The 18,621-nt window shown below is 37.3% G+C and overlaps 1 protein-coding gene across 6 annotated transcripts in view; it reads left to right on the top strand.

Annotated features, from left to right (window-relative positions):
* Positions 1–9,828: 9,828 nt before the first annotated feature.
* The window catches only part of LOC126723837 (putative disease resistance RPP13-like protein 1), a 28,285-nt gene continuing 19,492 nt past the window's right edge, over positions 9,829–18,621 (top strand). Inside the window, exons 1-2 of one of the 6 annotated variants that reach the window (XM_050427754.1) lie at positions 9,832–14,496; positions 15,424–15,819. In XM_050427754.1, the coding sequence (XP_050283711.1) occupies positions 10,169–14,440 (4,272 nt within the window). In that variant the 5' untranslated portion in view covers positions 9,832–10,168 and the 3' untranslated portion in view covers positions 14,441–14,496; positions 15,424–15,819. Of the gene's footprint in view, positions 14,497–15,423; positions 15,820–18,621 lie in introns of those variants that run through there. The other 5 variants (XM_050427752.1, XM_050427753.1, XM_050427756.1 and 2 more) reach the window with 5 other exon arrangements.

Below are 18,621 nucleotides of genomic sequence, written 5' to 3' on the forward strand. Positions count from 1 at the left end.
GGCATGGTTTTTTATGGTTTTTTAAGTTGCTAAAATAGTTTTTGAATGGTTTTGACAACTGCTTAATAGCATTAGTTTTGCTTACATATATTCACCTCTTACCCTGTCTCCCAATGTTCTGTTAAGGGTTTGATTGGATCGAAGAATTCAAGAAGCTATGCATGTTTCATGTTTGTAAGATCAATAAAACACTTAACATTGAAATGATCCAAGACAAAAAAATAATAATAAAAAGGTAAAGCAATTTGAAGAATATTTGCAAAAGCAAAGTGCCCACTAACCAAAATCAACAAAAAGAAACAGAAAAGTAGCTTGTTGATGAAAGAATATTTGCAAAAGTAAGGTACCCACTGTGTTGGGTTTTGGAGGCAAAACTTGGGACTGCGAGAGAGACACTGAGAAAGACAGTCTCTTTGCTAAGTACCTATTGACTCTCTCTGCCCATGAAAGAGAGCGTAGACCAATATACATATTTAGGGTCTGTTTGGATACTGTGGGGTCCAATAATTGACGGGCCAGGCCCATTTGCTGATGAAGGGTCCAAAGGCCTAAGCTGAAAAAGGTCATGGCCAGAGCTCAAGAATAGTATGGCCCAATTGGCCCAGAGAAGCGGCCGAGGACAGTGCAGTCCTCGGCTGACCCAAGAACAAGGGCAGAAAGGTAAAGGGACGTGCTGGAAGGGAAATCTAAAATATCTAAGAAAGGCTTCCTTTGCCACCCTCCCCATACATATCTCTGCGCCTAACAGAGCCTTATCCGTTAACTTTATCAACAACTCTCAACTACTTAGGTCTGGGACTGATGGGACAAGTATCAGTCTTGGAAATGTTGACCCTACACGTGGACGAAGGAAATTGAACGCATGCTAGTATAAAAGAAAAATATGTAACCTAAAGAGAGGGGTTCCAGAGGTGGATACACCGGAACCAGATATGAGCTCCTTAACGAAACCACTGCCGGGTAAATACGACTTAGCCTTTCGATCCCACTCTCTACAAATGATATTGTATGGGCCCATTTATGTGCGAACCCAACTCAACTGCTGTTTAACGCAAATCGTGTCCCTACAATTGGCGCCGTCTGTGGGGAGGCTTGCGTGTTAGCTCGAGCGGTGGCGAAGTTAAGCTTCTGTCGAACATGGGACTACGAGGGTGCCTGTACCACCGGCGACACATTGTTGCTATACCAACGTAAGCTCCCACTAGGGGCTACGTTCCACGGTGTCAACGACATGGGCAAGCCTAGGGGCTTCAAACATCAGGCCAGCTTCCTCCACCTTACTCGAGGAACTAAACCTGCGGAAGATAAGCAAATAAAGAGGATACAAGTTTTGGACAGAACCAAGGCCTTGTATGGTCCTCGGACCCAAGCCTCTGGGGAAACCAACTACTTAACAAGAAGATACAAGTTTTGGACAGAACCAAGGCCTTGTATGGTCCTCGGACCCAAGCCTCTGGGGAAACCAACTACTTAACAAGAAGATACAAGTTTTGGACAGAACCAAGGCCTTGTATGGTCCTCGGACCCAAGCCTCTGGGGAAACCAACTACTTAAAAAGATGATACAAGTTTTGGACAGAACCAAGGCCTTGTATGGTCCTCGGACCCAAGCCTTTGGGGAAACCAACTACTTAAAAAGATGATACAAGTTTTGGACAGAACCAAGGCCTTGTATGGTCCTCGGACCCAAGCCTCTGGGGAAACCAACTACTTAAAAAGAAGATACAAGTTTTGGACAGAACCAAGGCCTTGTATGGTCCTCGGACCCAAGCCTCTGGGGAAACCAACTACTTAAAAAGAAGATACAAGTTTTGGACAGAACCAAGGCCTTGTATGGTCCTCGGACCCAAGCCTCTGGGGAAACCAACTACTTAAAAAGATGATACAAGTTTTGGACAGAACCAAGGCCTTGTATGGTCCTCGGACCCAAGCCTCTGGGGAAACCAACTACTTAAAAGGAAAAACTGTATTACATGGATTCTCTAGTTTGCCCTTGGATCCTCAACACTAAAGGGACCAGTATGGAATGGAGTCGTGTGTTTCCAAAAGCATAACCGAAGTCATGCAATGCTGGGTCACTCCCTCAGATGAATTATTTAGAATTTGTCGTCCTCATACAATATTCTCGTGCTTACTACGGAACATTCAACCATTATCTCGGTTAGTTTCCTAAGTTTAACTTACTCTGAGTTATTATTATTCTGCCAGATAGCGGAGATAGATTAGAAGTAGTTGGTGGGTTTGTGTTTCAAGAGTTCTTGCTTTAAGTACTGCCGAGGAGGAACACACACATAGAACACACCCACTCACAAAGTAGTGTTATCAAAGGAACAGCATTCAAAACAAGTAAAGAAGACTCCATTTTTTACTAAAGCAAAGAAACGGTACAGCGTACAATGAAAATCTAGAATCAGTTTGCATCAAAGCTCACTGCATAACCAAAAGAAAGGAAAATACAAGAGAATAAAGTAAAGCCGAGGAAGTAGATCAGAGGAGAGGTTGGCTACAGCTCCAAGATCTTGTTCGTCCTCAGTGCTTTCACTTGCCCACAACTCAAACAACAAAAGAGACCCAACTTGAGCCTGACACCGCTGAAGGAAAGGTGCAGGGAGTTGGAAGCTGAGGGGCTTTCTCTAAATATTCGCCCACCACAAGGCAGAGACGGTGATGGCGGAGAATCTTTCTTCTGACACACCAAAGTTCTGGCATGAACAGAACCTGCTTCGGATTTTGACTAAAAGAGGGAGGGACATCCTTTCCCCTCGATTGAAATGGAGCACTCTCTTGAACTTATGCTTCATGTGCCCATACCTCACCATTTTTAGTCTCGTAAGGGCACGGCGCTCCTGTGGCGGAGGGAATTCTTTCTTCCCAATTCTCGCCTCAAACATGTTATGCTAAGGGAGGACAGCACTGAGTATAGGAGCTGTGATTTGGGAGAAAACTAAAGAGTCGGTGCGAGGGTGAAGTAACTTTCTCTCCTATTTATTTATCTAGAGAAATAAGGTGGTGGCATTTAATGCACGCAGTGCCCCAAGGAACCCTACGGACAAGATGGCTTAGGCTCAATATCCAATGCCACCTGTAACCATGGGATTGAAGGAGTCTCTGGAAGGTGCACCTCGAGCATTGGGACGCCAGAAAGCGCCATGTAACCATAAACTACGTAAATACCCTTAAAATTATGGGCCAAGTAAATTCGCGGTCCAGGCCTGTTCTGCATGGGGGCCCAGGGACAATGGCCCCCACCGAGGAATAACTGTTGCCGAGGACAACTTGCTGCTCGGCACCTCGTGAAATGCCTGAGGGAGAGGAGAAACTAAACTCAAAGAATCTTGGACAGAACCTAGACTTTGTGCGGTCCTCGGACCCAAGCCTATGGGGAAACCAAATACTGAAAAAATCTAAGTTTAAGGCAGAACCTAGTCGCTACGAAGTCCTCGGACTCGAGCCTTTTGGGAAATCAACTGCTCGGAGGGAGAAGTTTCTCTGCTCGAATACTGGAAAAGGTTAAGGCCAGTATGTTCAGGAGATGACGAAATGGCCTGATGATCGTTAGCCTAAGGAAGCTACTCATTGGGAAGGTAACATATCCTCGGACAGTTACTTCTTACACCTATCTAACATTTAGCCCCCATCTCGGCTAATTTAAGGTAAGCCTCGTTTCTCACTGGTCGGATTGTTATGTCGAATATTAATAACTTTATTAAAGTTGTGGTGGCGTCTTTTTATTAGCAAATATTTCAGCCTTAGTTACCATTAATTCAAATGCTATATTATTGTGCCGAGCAGCGTATGTAAACTTATAAAACATGAAAATAGAACATGTAAAATAAATGAATAGTAACTTTTATTAATATGGAAAATTGTTACAACGTACAAAGAAGGGCTTAAACAAGCCTATACAAAAAATGAACTGTCAAAATAACACTAGCATCCGCGGTACAGATAAGTAAATAATCAGCTGTCTTTTAAACTCGCCTTCAAAGCTTTTCCAATCTCTGCCTCAGTGCTACTCATATCAGGAGACGAACCTTTTTAGAAAAAATAAAGGACAAGGAAGAAGAATTGGAACACATGGAAGCACTTCAGCAAGCTCTTGTCACCGAAGAGTGCCGAGGAAGAAGAGGATGGAGGAGATGAATGAGGAAGATGGAGGACATGAGCAAGAGAAGGAGGAGAAGAAGAGGGAAGCAATGAAAAGAAAGTAAAAGGAGCAAAAGAGGGAGAAGGAAAAGCCCCAGGATGGAGCTGGTGGTGGAAAGAAGAAGAAAGAAAAGTAGAAGGTGGCACCAGTGAACGAAGAGAGGAAGAAGCAGGGACATTTAGTCCCTGCCCCAGTCCTGACTCCTAGCACACCGGAACCACATTAGATATGCTCATGAGAGAGCGGGTGGTGATGATGCTGTGTGTTCTCGGCTCAGTCACGTCGAAGATGCGACGTGACGAGTTCCTGCTTCGGATTTTGGCTGAAAGGTAGGTGAGACAAATCTTGAGTCTCCGCCACCCTTGCCCTGATCGAGCCATCTCGAGCTTAGCCAGAACAAGGTATTTTAGGGACGGAGAAGGTTTCTTCATCACCTATGAATGTGGTGAACGTATTATGAGTCAAGGTATAATCGGAGGGTAAATGTGAATTCTGGGAGGAATCTAAGGATTTTAGTTTTCTGGGGGATTAAATGATTCACATATGAAAGAAACAACTCATGTCCACCCTCTTTATATAAGGGACGAAGAGGATGGCATTAAACATGTTCTGATCTTTAAGGAGATCTGCCAGCAAGAAGGCGACTGTTCCGCTCCCCCACGTTATCAGTAGCCATTGAATTCGATAGGTCTCGTGAAGGAAAAACATTAAAGGCCTACTTCGGGTAGCCAAACGGACAGAACGGATAGAGGCTAAATCAAAAAGGATATCTCGTAGATAGGAGCGTTTCCTGAGCATTCGAATAACTGCCAACGCCAGGGAAGGGTCGAATTAAATGAGCCGTAATAAAGGCTCGGAGTTACCAAAACCCCCCTCTCCAACCAAGAGGCCGGACAGCAGGGTTTTGAGGGGCTATTGTGGGGTCCAATAATTGACGGGCCAGGCCCATTTGCTGATGAAGGGTCCAAAGGCCTAAGCTGAAAAAGGTCATGGCCAGAGCTCAAGAATAGTATGGCCCAATTGGCCCAGAGAAGCGGCCGAGGACAGTGCAGTCCTCGGCTGACCCAAGAACAAGGGCAGAAAGGTAAAGGGACGTGCTGGAAGGGAAATCTAAAATATCTAAGAAAGGCTTCCTTTGCCACCCTCCCCATACATATCTCTGCGCCTAACAGAGCCTTATCCGTTAACTTTATCAACAACTCTCAACTACTTAGGTCTGGGACTGATGGGACAAGTATCAGTCTTGGAAAGGTTGACCCTACACGTGGACGAAGGAAATTGAACGCATGCTAGTATAAAAGAAAAATATGTAACCTAAAGAGAGGGGTTCCAGAGGTGGATACACCGGAACCAGATATGAGCTCCTTAACGAAACCACTGCCGGGTAAATACGACTTAGCCTTTCGATCCCACTCTCTACAAATGATATTGTATGGGCCCATTTATGTGCGAACCCAACTCAACTGCGGTTTAACGCAAATCGTGTCCCTACAGATACCATTTAGTGCTAAAATCTAAAAATACTGTAACAAAATAATTTTTAAATGTATGAATAATACCATGGGACCTAGTTTTAAAGAAAAATGTGCATAAATTAATGACTTACGGGTCCCGTGAACAGTGCATGAGACCCCAAAAAAACACTAGACACACCATCAAAAGAATTTCAGCAACATCAAAATGCTTACTTAGTGTGCGTTCCAGCATTTTACTGAAAAATAGTGGGTTTTGTACACTGTTCACAAAACCTGCAAGTACTTTTTTCAGCAAAATCAACTTTAAAACTAGGTCTCATGGCACTATTCACACATTTAAAAATTATTTTGTATAATATTTTTAGTTTCTAGTTTTTAGTAATAAGCGGTATTCAAACAAACCTTTATTATGGAGTTGGACATGGGTCAAATACTTTGGGCCTACTTCAACTTCATTCACCAAAGGGACGGCCCAGCCTCCATTCAATTTGTTTTCTAATTAAAAAAAAAAAAAAAAAATCAAGGACTATAAATCTATAATTGAAATGTAAAACGTTCAAAAGGGTATATTAATACGTCAAACAATAGTAATTCTAAACCATAAAAATAGAAAATAACAAAATTTAAAGAAGTATTTGAAAAAAAATAAAAAATCTAACGAACAAATTTCCCCTTCAACTTTGAGGATATCTAAAGGTCACCAACTGTAACATGTGTTTACATCTCTCAATATATTTGCCATCATTTCTATCTAGCTTTAAGATATTTAACTTGAATATGGGATTCAAATAGTTTTTTTTTTCAAGGTTTTCTAAATTAATTTGGAGAAGTACAAGTGAGTTCTAGTTGGCTCAATTGGTAAAGTCTCTGATGGTTAAATAAGAGATTTGTGGTTCAATCCCTGCCTACACCAAAAATCAATTAGTATCTTGGTCTAATGATAAAGAATATTTGTAATTCTTCCCTTACCTATCTAGTGGTCAAAATGACCAAGTACCACTGTTAGCTAAAATATATAGTGTTTTACCATTATTTAAAAAATATTCAACAATCTACTACTTTTTGGAACTTGAATTTGTGAAACTCAGACAAAACTCGAGCACTTCAAATATTTGAACAGGGCTTTAATGTCAACAAAGCCTAGACATCAGGCATAGGGAAAAGTGAGGACCTAGTGTTGTAGGGGAGTGAGCATAAAAGTCTTAACTTTGCCGTGTGAGTGTAAAAGTCTACCTACTTGTTTCAGTAATGTAGGAGCACTTAGATTTCCTTAAGCAAAAGTATTGTACCTTTGGTGAATTAATTTTTTGTAAATAAAAGTGTGTTTGTTCATGTGTTCTAGTCAATAGTTAAAGCATAGTAAAAGACAACATATTTATCTAGAACATGTTGTATTTTCCTATAAAAACGTTTTATGGAACTCGAGTTTTATGTCAAACTCAAATTTCACAAATTCGAATTTCAAAAAGATAGTAGATTGCTAAATATTTCTTAAATAATGGTAAAACACTACATATTTTAGTCAATAGTTGTATTTGGCCATTTTGGCCCCTCTCTAGCTTCGCCTACTGTTTAGTTGGGATGAACCCAGAAAAAAGAAAAAGAAAGGTATTTGTTGAAAAATTAATCAAGTTAGTGGAGTTGTCTTAGTTTGAAAGCTAAGTTCCCTACATGGTAGAAACTGCGTCCTTAAAAATGCGCCTAAAAGTTAAAACTAAAGATACTTGATCAACATATGAAAGTACAAATCTGGTAAATTTTACACATTTGAAAGCATGGTTGTTTGATCATTAACCATTATAATCAAATAACAGAGAAAGCATAAGAGCATAGTTCTTTGAATCCAAATGAAATAAAAACAAAAATATTGAACCAAAAGAGAGAGCACGTTGAGTAAAAAGTAAAAAGCCCCCAAAGCCTTATTAATAAGATCTTATTGGGTTCAATGAATTGGACACTATAGATTTGTTCAACGTTTATATGAATTTCCTTATTCTATTTTCAATAAATCAAAGTAAAATTCATTGGCGTCGAACATATTATTTCAGTTATTATCTGGTCATATTCAATGGTGGTAACATACAAACTCAAAAACATAAATAGTTCGAGTGGATAAATGAAACACACACAAAAATAATGTAAATTTCATGTCATTTTCCATCTTCTTACTCAGACAAATCAAACAAGAGAAAATTCATTTCTCCTTTCCATCTTCTTATTTTTCGTGTAATGTCATAATTGTGGGCTACTCAAGACTTTTCATAAATCAAAGTGTTATACTTTTCTTTTCATAAAGCTGCCGAAGCTATATTGTAGTTTCTGGTTTCTGTTTCTTTCATAAAGTCTTTTTATATCAAAAAAAAAAAAAAAACTATCAGCAAAAAGAAGACTTTTTGCAAAAATAAAATTATTCTCTACTCGTTAAAGTGTGTATTTGGCTCCAAATTAATAAGTTAGTTTATTTTACTATTCAGTTTATTTTTGTTATTATTTATGGGTCTCACTGTACTATTTCAGCTAATTTTTACCAGCAAAAAATTTTCAATTTCAGCAAAATAAGTGGATCTCAAACATACTCAAATCTTAAACTAGTCTACTTAGGCTCTATGTTTGAAGCTTCTTACTCCTTCCTCTACCTTGTCTTTCAACGGCTTCAATTATTGGACCAATGATATTACATATGCTTTGGAAAAACAATTTGCCACTTAATTTAAATTTTTTTTTAGCTTTAAATTAAATATTTTGTAACCTTGCAACATTTAAAATAACCTTCCTATTTTTAAAGACTACGTTGTTTCACCACATATGCATATCCAAATTGATAGGCAAAAGTTACAGAGGAAATGCTATAAGTTCAGCGCTAAATTGTAACTATCTCAAAGAAAGAAAGAAAAAAACAAAACAAAACAAAAGCAAATTTATTTAGCACTTAATTTAGCTGCAATAATTAAATGATTGTGACTTCAAATTTTGAATTCATTTAAGCAATATTTTTCTATTTTTAAAATACTAAATATATAAATATATTATTCTTAACAATTTACATGTCCTAATTTCTTTCTCTTCTTAGTGACACATATTACAACTAAGATTAATTCCCAAAAATGTTAATGATACTATATACCACAAAGTCAAAAACTTAAAATTATACATAATTTATAGAGAAAACTTCATTCAAATTATTTTATTATGAAACTATAGCGTGATCACTCATCAAAAGGTAATTCAAATATTTATTTATTATTTGTCGAAATAATACTAATTACATTTCTTGTCATATCAATTTATAAGTTATTTGTAATAAATTTTTTTTAACTTTAATATTTTTCATTATTTATTATGTTATTATAGTGACACCAATCACAATCATTTTACATTAATTCGTATACTTCTTATTGTAATTTTTTTAATTATTTGTAGTAACTATAGATTTGAAAATATAATGTCCTCTAAACCTTCTATAATATTTTTATCTATTTATTAATTCAATAGAAAGAATTTATGATATCAATTTCAAAAAAAAATATATATATATATATATATATATATATTTTAATCTTCGTATCAAAATACTAATTAATTTTTGATATAAAAGATATTTAAACCTAAATCTTCCATTCCACAACAAATAACCCATAAAAATGTTAATAACGTAACTTTAACATTTTTCTTTTATTATATTCACATGCTTCAGTATTAATTAGATAATAGTATATAAAGGTTGTGTTCGGCATTAACTTAAAAAGTCAATTTCTTTTACTATTTAGCCTATTTTTATTATTATTCATGACCCTATTGCACTTATTGGTACTATATATTTATGAGTCTCATTATATAATTTCAACTACTTTTTAATTTTATCTACCGTATTTTTAATAAAAAATTTTCAATTTTAACTAAATAAAGTGGTCCTAAACGAAACTCAATGTATCTTAACATGCCACATCACACTCACAATTACAATCACAATTACAATGGATCTTTTACTTTACGTGACAATTCTTTTTGGTACAAAAGCTTTGAATTGAGATTTCCAACATCCTTCTGAAACCACGTTTCACTCGTTGACAAGTCAAGCTATGCAGGTTCTTGGCATTGCTCTTGTTTACTTAGACTTTCCGTTATAGCATTGATTTGTTAATTAGTAATATATTCTTATTAAATTAAGTTCACACCAACTTGATTCTTAAAAATAAAAAATAAAAGGTTCCCACCTAACCAATGTGAATTCTCTAATATCCATCTTAAGCCTATTTCCCATATGACAATTGTTTCATGCTAATTCATTGAATTTTTCCCATTCAGATACCATGCTATAGCAATTAACTGGAAAAGGCTGAACTCTTAAAGCTAGTATTGACCCAACTTGGCATCCTTTACTACCAACCATTCTCTATCTTTTTGAGTTCACGGTGCAAGTTCTAAACCACAACCAATTTGCAAACTGCACAACAAGCTATCAAAGAAGCAAGCCATTTTTTATCCTTTCCTTTCTTTTCCATCATAAGTCAGAACCCAGATTCCTTCCTTTTCTTATAACTGAGACCATGGCAGAGTTGTTTCTTGGAGCATTTCTTCAAGTGCTGTTTGATAGGTTGGCACCCCGTGAGTTGATAAGCTTGGTGTTCAGGGAAAGTGTCAAGAAGAAGCTGGAGAAATGGAGGCAAACCCTGTTGGTAATTCAGATGGTTCTTAAAGATGCTGAGGAGAAGCAACTGACAGATGCGGATGTGAAGCGATGGCTGGAAGCTATCAGAGATTTGGCTTATGATCTTGAAGACTTATTTGATGATTTTGCCATCGAAGCTATGCAGCGCAAGTTGAAGGCACAACCTGAGTCTAGTAGCCCAGCAAGTATGGTTAGAAGCTTAGTCCCTACTCGTTTTACTCCTAGTGCTGTTAAATTCAACCTAAAGATGAAGTTTGAGATTGAAAAAATCAGTAACCGGTTAAAAGAAATAACTCTACAAAAAGACAGACTTGGGTTGAAAGATGGTGGTATGTCTGTAAAGATATGGAAAAGGCCATCCAGCACAAGTGTGCCATATGGACCTGTGATAGGCAGAGATGAAGATAGAAAGAAGATAATAGAACTCATTTTAAAAGATGAGCAAACTGATGATGCTAATTTCCAAGTTATCTCTATTGTTGGTATGGCTGGGGTTGGTAAGACAACACTTGCTAGGCTTGTGTACAATGATGAAGAAGTTAATCATTTCAATCCAAGAGCCTGGATATGTGTATCTGATGACTTTGATGTTATGATGGTAACAAAAGCTCTTCTTGAATCAGTCACTACCCAACCCTGCCATCTCAAAGAGTTGAATGAAGTTCAGGTGAAGCTGGCGAGTGAATTAGAGGGTAAAAAGTTCTTGCTTGTATTAGATGATCTTTGGAATGAGAATTATGGCCTGTGGGAAGCACTGCTACCTCCTTTCAGGGCTGGAGCAGCAGGGAGTCGAATAATCGTGACAACACGAAATGCAAGTGTGGGAAGGGTGATGGGAGCAGTTCAGTCTTATAATCTGGAGTTCATATCCGACAATGATTGCTGGGCAATATTTGTCCAGCATTCCTTGATGAATGAAAATGTTGGTAGACCTGGGAATTCAGGCCTAATTCGTGAGAGAATTCTTGAAAGGTGCAGGGGATTGCCTTTGGCAGCAAGGACTCTTGGTGGCCTTTTCCGTGGTAAAGAGTTAGATGAGTGGGAGGATATAATGAATAGCAAATTGTGGAGTTCATCAAACATGGGAAGTGACATATTTCCCATATTAAGATTGAGCTACCACCATCTCCCTCATCATCTAAAGAGGTGCTTTGCTTATTGTTCATTATTCCCAAGGGACTATGAATTTGAAGAGAAGCAACTGATCCTGCTTTGGATGGCAGAAGGTTTGATTTATCAAGCAGAAGGTGATAAGCCAATGGAAGATTTAGGTGGCGAGTACTTTCGTGATCTACTGTCAAGGTCATTTTTTCAGCAGGCAAGCAGTAATAAATCACGATTCGCGATGCACGACCTCATCAGTGATTTAGCTCAATGGGTTGCAGGAATAAGCTACTTCAGGTTGGAGACTAAGCTGGAGGGCAACGAGCGAAGCAAAGTTTCCAGTAAAGCTCGCCATTTTTCTTTTCTTGGTAGCAGATATGATGGAGCTAAGAAGTTTGAGGTAATTTCTGAATTCAAGCATTTGCGGACCTTCCTACCACTAATGGCACCATATGTTGGGTACTCCTATTTGTCTTATCACATTATTAATCAATTGCTGCCTAAATTACAAAGCCTACGGGTGCTTTCTTTGAGTGGATATCGCATAGTTTATCTACCAGACACAATTGGTGAACTCGAGCATTTGCGGTACCTTGACCTTTCTCGCACACAACTCAGAAGCTTGCCTGCATCAATAAGCACTCTTTACAATTTACAAACATTGCTATTAGAAAATTGCACTTCTCTAAAGTTCTTGCCTCCAGATTTTGGTAAACTGTTCAACCTGCGTCATTTGAATATTTTTGGATCAAATTTATTGGAAGGAATGCCTCTAAGTATAGGTAATTTGACTAGTCTCCAAACATTGTCCAACTTTGTTGTGGGCAAAGCAGATAGTTTCTGTGTAATAAGAGAGCTAGGGCCCTTGGTGCATCTTCGAGGGACACTGTGCATCTCAAAATTGGAGAATGTAACTAAAGCTCAGGAGGCAAGAGACAGTTATTTATATGGTAAGCAAGACATTAATGAGGTTGTGATGGAATGGAGTAGCAACCTTAATGAATCACAAGATGAAGAAACCCAGTTGGAAGTACTTAACATGCTACAGCCTAATGTGAAGTTGAAGGAGCTTACTGTGAAGTGCTATGGTGGAACCAAATTCCCAACTTGGATAGGAGATCCTTCATTTTCTAATTTAGTGCTCCTAAGGTTTGAAAATTGTGATAACTGCAATTCCTTGCCACCAGTTGGGCAACTACCCTTTCTCAAAGATCTTCTAATTAAAGGAATGGCTGGAGTGAAGAGTGTTGGCCGGGAGTTTTATGGGGAAAGTTGCTCGAGACCTTTTCAATCCTTGGAGACTTTACATTTTGAGAATATGCCAAGATGGGAAAAATGGATTCCTCTTGGAGTTAATGAAGCATTTGCTTGCTTGCGTAAACTTTCAATCATAAGATGCCATAATCTGGTGAGAAAATTGCCCAACCATCTTCCTTCATTAAAAAAGCTTGTGATTCATGGATGTTGGAATTTGGTAGTTTCAGTTTCAAACTTACCAATGCTGTGCGTATTAGCAATTGAGGGATGCAAAAGAGTGGAGTGTGAAAGTTCAGTTGGCTTTGGCTCACCATACTCCATGGCTTTTTCAAAAATTTCAGAGTTTGGAAATGCAACAGCAGGGTTAATGCATGGAGTAAGTAAAGTAGAATATTTGAAGATTGTTGATTCTGAAAAGCTCACAACTTTGTGGGAGAAAATACCTGAAGGGTTGCACAGACTCAAATTCCTACGAGAGCTGTCTATTGAAGACTGCCCAACACTAGTTTCCTTTCCAGCATCTGGTTTTCCATCCATGCTGAAAGTAATTCAAATAAAAAGCTGCAGTGGTCTGAAATCATTACTACCAGAGGGAACGTTGCACAGCAGAGAAAATGCATGTCTTGAGAAGTTGTGTGTTGTACGTTGTGATTCTATGAAGTCCATTACCAGAGGACAGCTACCAACAACTCTAAAAAGGCTGGAGATTTCTCATTGTATGAATTTGCAGTGTGTGCTAGACGAGGGAGAGGGTTTTTCTTCTTCTTCAGTGATGCATGATGAGGATATCAACAACAGAAGCAAAACTCATCTTCAGTACTTAGACATCAAGTCATGTCCATCTCTCACAACCTTAACTTCAAGTGGCAAGTTACCTGCCACGCTTACACACCTCCTTCTGAGGGAATGCCCAAAGCTCATGTGTTTGTCATCAACAGGTAAATTGCCAGCAGCACTTCAACACCTTGAGATTCAATCACTCTCAAAGCTGCAGAAAATAGCAGAGAGGTTGCACCAGAACACATCCCTTGAATGCATTAGGATTTGGAATTGCCATGGCCTTAAATCCTTTCCGGAAGACCTACACAACCTCAGCAAACTTCGCCAGTTTCAAATTTTTTGGTGTCAAATTTTTTCTTCCTTCCCAGCAGCAGGGTTGCCTTCAAACCTGAGAGTTCTCGGGATCAAAAACTGTAAGAATCTCAAGGCCTTACCTAACGGTATGCGCAACCTCACTTCTCTTCAAAAATTGGATATATCTAACCGTCTAGACAGTCTGCCCTCTCCACAAGAGGGTTTACCTACCAACCTCATAGAACTTAATATGAATGACCTGAAGTTATACAAACCAATGTTTGAGTGGGGGTTGCAACAACTCACTTCTCTTATAAAACTCTCCATCCATGGTGAATGTCTAGATGTTGATTCCTTTCCAGGTGAGAGGGAGAATGGGGTCATGATGCTGCTGCCAAACTCTCTCTCAATTCTATGCATTTCATATTTTCAAAACCTGGAATGTCTGTCCCCCAAGGGGTTTCAAAACCTCACATCTTTAAACCAACTAAAGATCTATAATTGCCTAAAGCTCACATCCTTACCAAAGGAGGGCCTGCCTCCCTCACTTACACAACTTGAAATCCGTAATTGTCCTCTGTTAAGTCAACATTGCAACAACGAGAAAGGACAAGAGTGGTCCAAGATAGCTCACATCCCTTGTGTTTTGATTGACAACAAATTCATCCATGAAACAGTGACAACAGATTCATCCACAACACAGCTCAACAGGTGAATTCCTGATTTTGCAAACAAGAGGATGTTCAACTTTTGAATTGCATTGACATCTAGGTAAGTCATTTATTAAATCTCCAAATTTATATGTTTACACAGCATACATGTCAAAACTTTTTATATGACAGTGTTCAATATTTTGTATATTTAGCTAGGTAAACCCAGCACAGTGACATAATGAGAACCTAAGCTGAGTTCTGTGATAATCTCTTACATGCTTTTTGCAGTATATACCTTACTATATTTAAGAACCTGCCATAACCACCTCTGGTTTTATAGTTTGCATCACTAACTTATTTTCATTTTACACTTACACATAGGTTTTGGCATATATGCCTGGACATAAAGGAAATAAATTACCCACCATTACAGATTCATTGCATTTTTGAGAATATTGTCAATGAGAAAACTAACTCAATATTTATGTCATGTAGTTTCACTATGTCCTAAGCAATGAAATTGGGGTCTAGAATTTTTCCATTTAGAGGCTGATCAAACTCCAGACTGTTGTTGAAGATGATTTTACTTCCTAAAATCTCATCCAGTTACTGGGTTTTCACATCAGCTTCTCATCTAGGGTTAATGGTCCATCAATTCTTATCTACCATGCAGAACCTAAGCAGATTTCTTTTCTGCCATAAGTACTACTACCCTACATCAAGTTACTGTTCAAAGTTCAATCGATAATTGGATATTATCGTTTTACTTTCTCCTTCTAATTTGATGGCAGTGTATATACTCTTTAGTCTAACTAATTCTTTATATATGGTGCCATAACCTATGTGAAGCGTCACATAATAACCATGGCAACTGTCTAATATAGGATTGCTGCATATCTGCATTACTAGAAAGTAGATACAGATACAAATATTTCTTGTTGAAATTTTTTTTTTCCAAGTTTTCATTACAACAGAGGAATTCTGGTAGGACTTCTTGCCCTTTAGGTCCATCACTGATGAATCTTACTGTCTTTGATGCTTGCAGATAGTTCGAAAGGCTGATGCAATTCGTTTCAACTTTCCAAGTGGTGTGTGTGGAAGGAATATTTGTTTTTGTCTTGTTGATGTTTGTTTACTGTCTTTACTATGTCTGTTAGAGATAGTGGCTCATATTCTGAATAGGAAAGTAACATCGGTCTCTAGTCTAGAGGTCTCATGAGTGGTGTAGCAGAGCGTAACTAAGTGGAGGCCATGAGGCCCGATGTGGCTTTGTTTACCCCTTCATTGGGGAATTCAGTGTCCTGGTTTTGGGCTTTTTTAGAGGCACTATAAATTTATTGTAAACCCTTTATTTTTCTTTAATAGTGAATTTTCCCCCGCATACTTTGGTGGATGTAGGCATATTTTCGAACCACATAAATCTCCATGTCAATTTTTTCTCTCTTTTTTCTAACACTGCTAACATCTGAAATCTTCAAAAGTGGTCATGGCCTTTTACAATTTGTTTCCTAAATATTTTAGGACTGTTAACTCTATTCTGCAATATTGATGCCAATTATTTTTTGGCGTTATTTTCATTCTCTTCCTCTTTGTATTGTTTTCACATCAAGTCAGGATGCATTACTGTAACTCTATTCTGCAATATTGGCGGCCAATTTCTTTTTCCTTTATTTTTATTCGTACATAGGACTTAACAAATGCCTCTCTTAATATTAAGAGAAAAAAAAAAAAAGAAAAAAAAAAGGGGTCTCTTATTTGATCACACATTCACCAGCTTCAATTATTTAAACCAACATATGCGTGTGTAGATGCGAGCTAAATGTACCAAAGTGGGGTAGAGAAGTAAGAGTAGGATTCGCCTTTATAATGTTGATTAATATTTCCATCTTCTATGCTAAATACACCAATGTCAAACCATCCACCATTTAAGGTCGAAGAAAAACCTTCCTTACAGTCATCTGTAAAATAGGCGCAATTAGCTTTGCATCCATTGAAGCTTGATGGAGACGAAGACACTGATGAACTGTCACCCACAAACAATGCTTGATCACCCAAGTTGTCAACCTTCACCCTCTTGTATTTATATTTGCTTCTCACTTTAGTAGAGCATTCTAATTTTAGAATTGTGAACCCAATTGTCGAATAGGTATTACCATTGATTTGTTCATCTTCATGAATGTTCTCATCCTGATTATCATCTTCATTAATGAATTCCTCATCCATGAAATCAAAACCTCCTCGAAGGCATGAAACAACCAAAAGATTTTCCAATGATTCAACAATATACTTTTGGATATAATCCTTAGTTTCTAATTGTCATGGCGCAACACATTCAGTGAATGCAATACCATCATCAATGTGACAAACAAAAACTCCACCCTTTCCGTTTACAGCATAAAATTTTTCCTTGTAGAATGCAATGTCATAAAAATATGGCTCACTTGTTATATCAATCCAAGCATCATATCCAGGTGACCAGGTCTAGTGAATGCCAATGTGTTATTACTACTATAGATAACCATGATTATGCAAATCATTATCATATTCATTATTAGTTGCTAAGTTCTACGGATTCCTTGACAAAACACACTTCTCAACTAAGATATCTTCGTAATCTATAGGGTCAAGTTCATAATTGAGACCAGCTTCATCCCAAAAACGAGGTTGAGGCGGAAGACTTGATAGGAGACAATGGATGAAAGAGATTGATTTGGAGATCGATGCCTATACTGAACAGCCATTTGAAAGATGTTCCAAAGCATTTTTTTTCTAACAAGCTCAAGCAACTTGAAGTTGTAAACTTTATTATCAAAACAATATATATATATATGAAGATATAATAAAAGTTGGGCTTAGAAGCCGTAGTTGTGCCACATGGCTTTCCCAAATTATAAGAATTTTGTTAAATTTTTAAAAATATGTCATTTTTTTTTTTGTTCTTATCTTATTCTCCTATAATTTCTAAGTTGATAAAAATTTCAATTTGAATACCATCCAAATTCTTCATCTAATCCTTTTATTATTCATTTATCTATATTTTCTAAGTGATTTATTTAATTAGCAATAGGAGATCTACTTCATTTATGATTTATGAGTTCTAGCATTCCAGGGGATTAGAATTTTGGTTTCAAACTAATTGTTCGTATCAACATTAATTAAAAAAACAATCATAGTACACGTATACAACTACTAATATCAACCTTTAATTCTATTTTTTATTTTTTTTAAACACCTCATGGATAGACATAAAATTATAATTGTTCTTATTGATTTTTTCTATACATCTCTATCAATTTTTAGATAAATACAAAAACTTAATTATTGTTATCTTTTGTTTAAGTTACATATGATTCTTATTTAAATTGTACATTGCACGGGTATAATAGTAAGAGACACTGAGAGCGAGCGGGAGACACCTAGCGAGAGAAATTGAGAGAAACACCAAAACAACGACAGAGAATGGGCAAACCCAAACAAAGGTGTCGCAATCCATTTCCACATCGTAGAGACTTCAACCATTGCCACCGTTGCCTACTATTTTTCCATAGCGTCACATCAGTGGTTGGTCAAAATCAACGTATCCACAAGTTGGACTCAGTGGACTACGACGTCTGCGGTTCAACCTTCCTACTTGAGCAGCACAAGGATAACGTTCACACAGTCAAAGACGGCACTGGGAGACAGTGCATTGCTTGCGGCACATAAGTCAGGGCACCTTCGAGGTAATGGAGGAATTTCCAATGAATAAACACATTGTCATGACTTGCAAGTGGCACCAAACGTGGAAGATCAGCCCACTTAGACATCTTATTATGGATAGATGTTTATGCGGTAATAGAGGGAAAAAATAATAATAATAATGAACAAACAAAATCACTTATACATCTTAATAAGTATATGGTGTTTATACTGTAAGAGACTAAAAACAATAATGGAAAACAAAATTTTAGAATTGTCAAATTAAAATTTTATGATGCTGTCAGAAAAAAATAAAAAAGGAATATTGATTATAAAGAATATATATTATTATTATTAGCGACAACATGTAACATACTACTAATTAATAAATCATACAAGAACTCAAGTTGTAAAGAGAATTTCTACTTTTAAAACCTTCATGACCTATGCAAGGTCATTCACAGCAAATGAGCTAAAAATTTTAATTTTTAGGATCTTAAAAACCTACTTTATCTATTTTATCACCTCACTTTACAAAATATCTAATTTCAATAGTTTTATTTTA

The sequence above is a fragment of the Quercus robur genome, chromosome 4, assembly GCF_932294415.1.
Source record: "Quercus robur chromosome 4, dhQueRobu3.1, whole genome shotgun sequence".
Lineage (NCBI taxonomy): Eukaryota > Viridiplantae > Streptophyta > Magnoliopsida > Fagales > Fagaceae > Quercus > Quercus robur.